At 51.8% G+C, this 1,464-nt stretch overlaps 1 protein-coding gene across 1 annotated transcript in view; it reads right to left on the reverse strand.

Annotated features, from left to right (window-relative positions):
• ptprma (protein tyrosine phosphatase receptor type Ma) overlaps positions 1–1,464 on the reverse strand; it is a 50,700-nt gene that overhangs the window by 15,335 nt on the left and 33,901 nt on the right. Inside the window, exons 3-4 of the mRNA XM_007576329.2 lie at positions 272–439; positions 83–192 (exon numbers count right to left, since the gene is read on the reverse strand). Coding sequence (XP_007576391.2) covers positions 83–192; positions 272–439 — 278 coding nt within the window. The remainder of the gene's footprint in view (positions 1–82; positions 193–271; positions 440–1,464) is intronic.

Raw genomic sequence — 1,464 nt, forward strand, 5'->3', positions numbered from 1 at the left:
CTCCATCTGCATTGCGTGACGTCGGTGCTGCGTCATCTGAAACACGGCAAGGGAGAGCCTGTAGACCAGGTCTGTGTTTTACCTGGTAGTGATTTGGCCAGAAAGTGGATACAGCAAGCTCCACCCCTTTCCAGATGTGGTAGGCGGGGCCAGAAGAGTTAATGACAGGAACTCCCAGAGGGCTGTTGTTCTCTGTAGATAAAAGAGACACACCTGAGAGCTCCACCCACACATCCATAGCCCCGCCCACAGACAGCCCCGCCCTACGTACCTGTGACGTAGACGTTGAGTGTGGCGGGCGCGGCCCCCTCGCGGCCCCCCGCCTGGTAGAACTGGAAGCTGAGGCAGTGCGTGTCGTTCTCACGGAGCGGCGGCAGCAGCAGCTGGGCGCGCTGGCCACTGTAGCGACCCGATGTGTTCACAAACAGGAAGGAAGAACCTGGAGGCCACCATAAAATAACAAAATCAAAGCCCGTGGACCTTCAAAATCAAAGCCCAGGTCCCCAGACTGATTCCACCCGGAGCCTCCTGGGTTAACCAGGCAGCTGCTAAACATCACAGGCTAGTTTTCACTGTCAAAATAAAAGTTATAGCCAGCACAAAACTTTCAGATTAAAAGCCTGATCTACAAAAAGATGATGGCAAATAAAAGCAGAAAATCAATAATTCATCTATAGCACCGAGACAAACTGCTGGTTTAATTGGAAGACTTCAGAATAAAAGCGTCTGGTGCCTGTGAGTGTGCACGTGCACGTGCACGCCCTCATTAGTGTGCACTGACGCTGCCAACCCGACTACAGCTGTCAGTCAGACGCTTCGCCTCTGCAGGTCGCTTTGCAAAGTTTCTGTGAAATTTAAATCATTCCCACTTTGTAAACTTGCTGTGTGGGTTGAAGGGCGTCTCCATGGCAACCGGAGGAGAGAGCGGCCTGCTGCACGAAGACGGCTCTGGGGCTGTCAGTCCTGTTGCTCCGGAGACGAATCTCACCTGGCCAGACGAGACTGTGATCCGATCAGTCCAACAGATTAAAGACTGGACCCGTCCGGAGCCAGAACCAGAACCAGAACCAGAACGTCTATGGATATTTATTGTTGTTTTGTTCCCTATTTTGTTGTTGATTTGCAGTAAAATTAATTTGGCCTTCGGACTGAATAAATCTGAATCTGTTTTTAGTAAACATATTAATAAACTTGTTAATTAACCGATTCACTGTCATATGACACAGACTGGCGACCTGTTCAGGTGACCCCGCCTCTCGCCCGGAACGTTAGCTGGACAGGCACCAGCACCTCCCGACCCACTAAGGACAAGGGTGTTAGAAAATGGATGGATGGGCAAGAACTGTTGGTGGGCGGGGTTAAACCTCCAGTGTTGGTGGGCGGGGCTAAGCCTCCAGTGTTGGTGGGCGGGGTTAAACCTCCAGTGTTGGTGGGCGGGGCTAAGCCTCCAAGGTTCAGAGCTTT

The sequence above is a fragment of the Poecilia formosa genome, unplaced genomic scaffold (assembly GCF_000485575.1).
Source record: "Poecilia formosa unplaced genomic scaffold, Poecilia_formosa-5.1.2 Scaffold404, whole genome shotgun sequence".
Classification (NCBI taxonomy): domain Eukaryota; kingdom Metazoa; phylum Chordata; class Actinopteri; order Cyprinodontiformes; family Poeciliidae; genus Poecilia; species Poecilia formosa.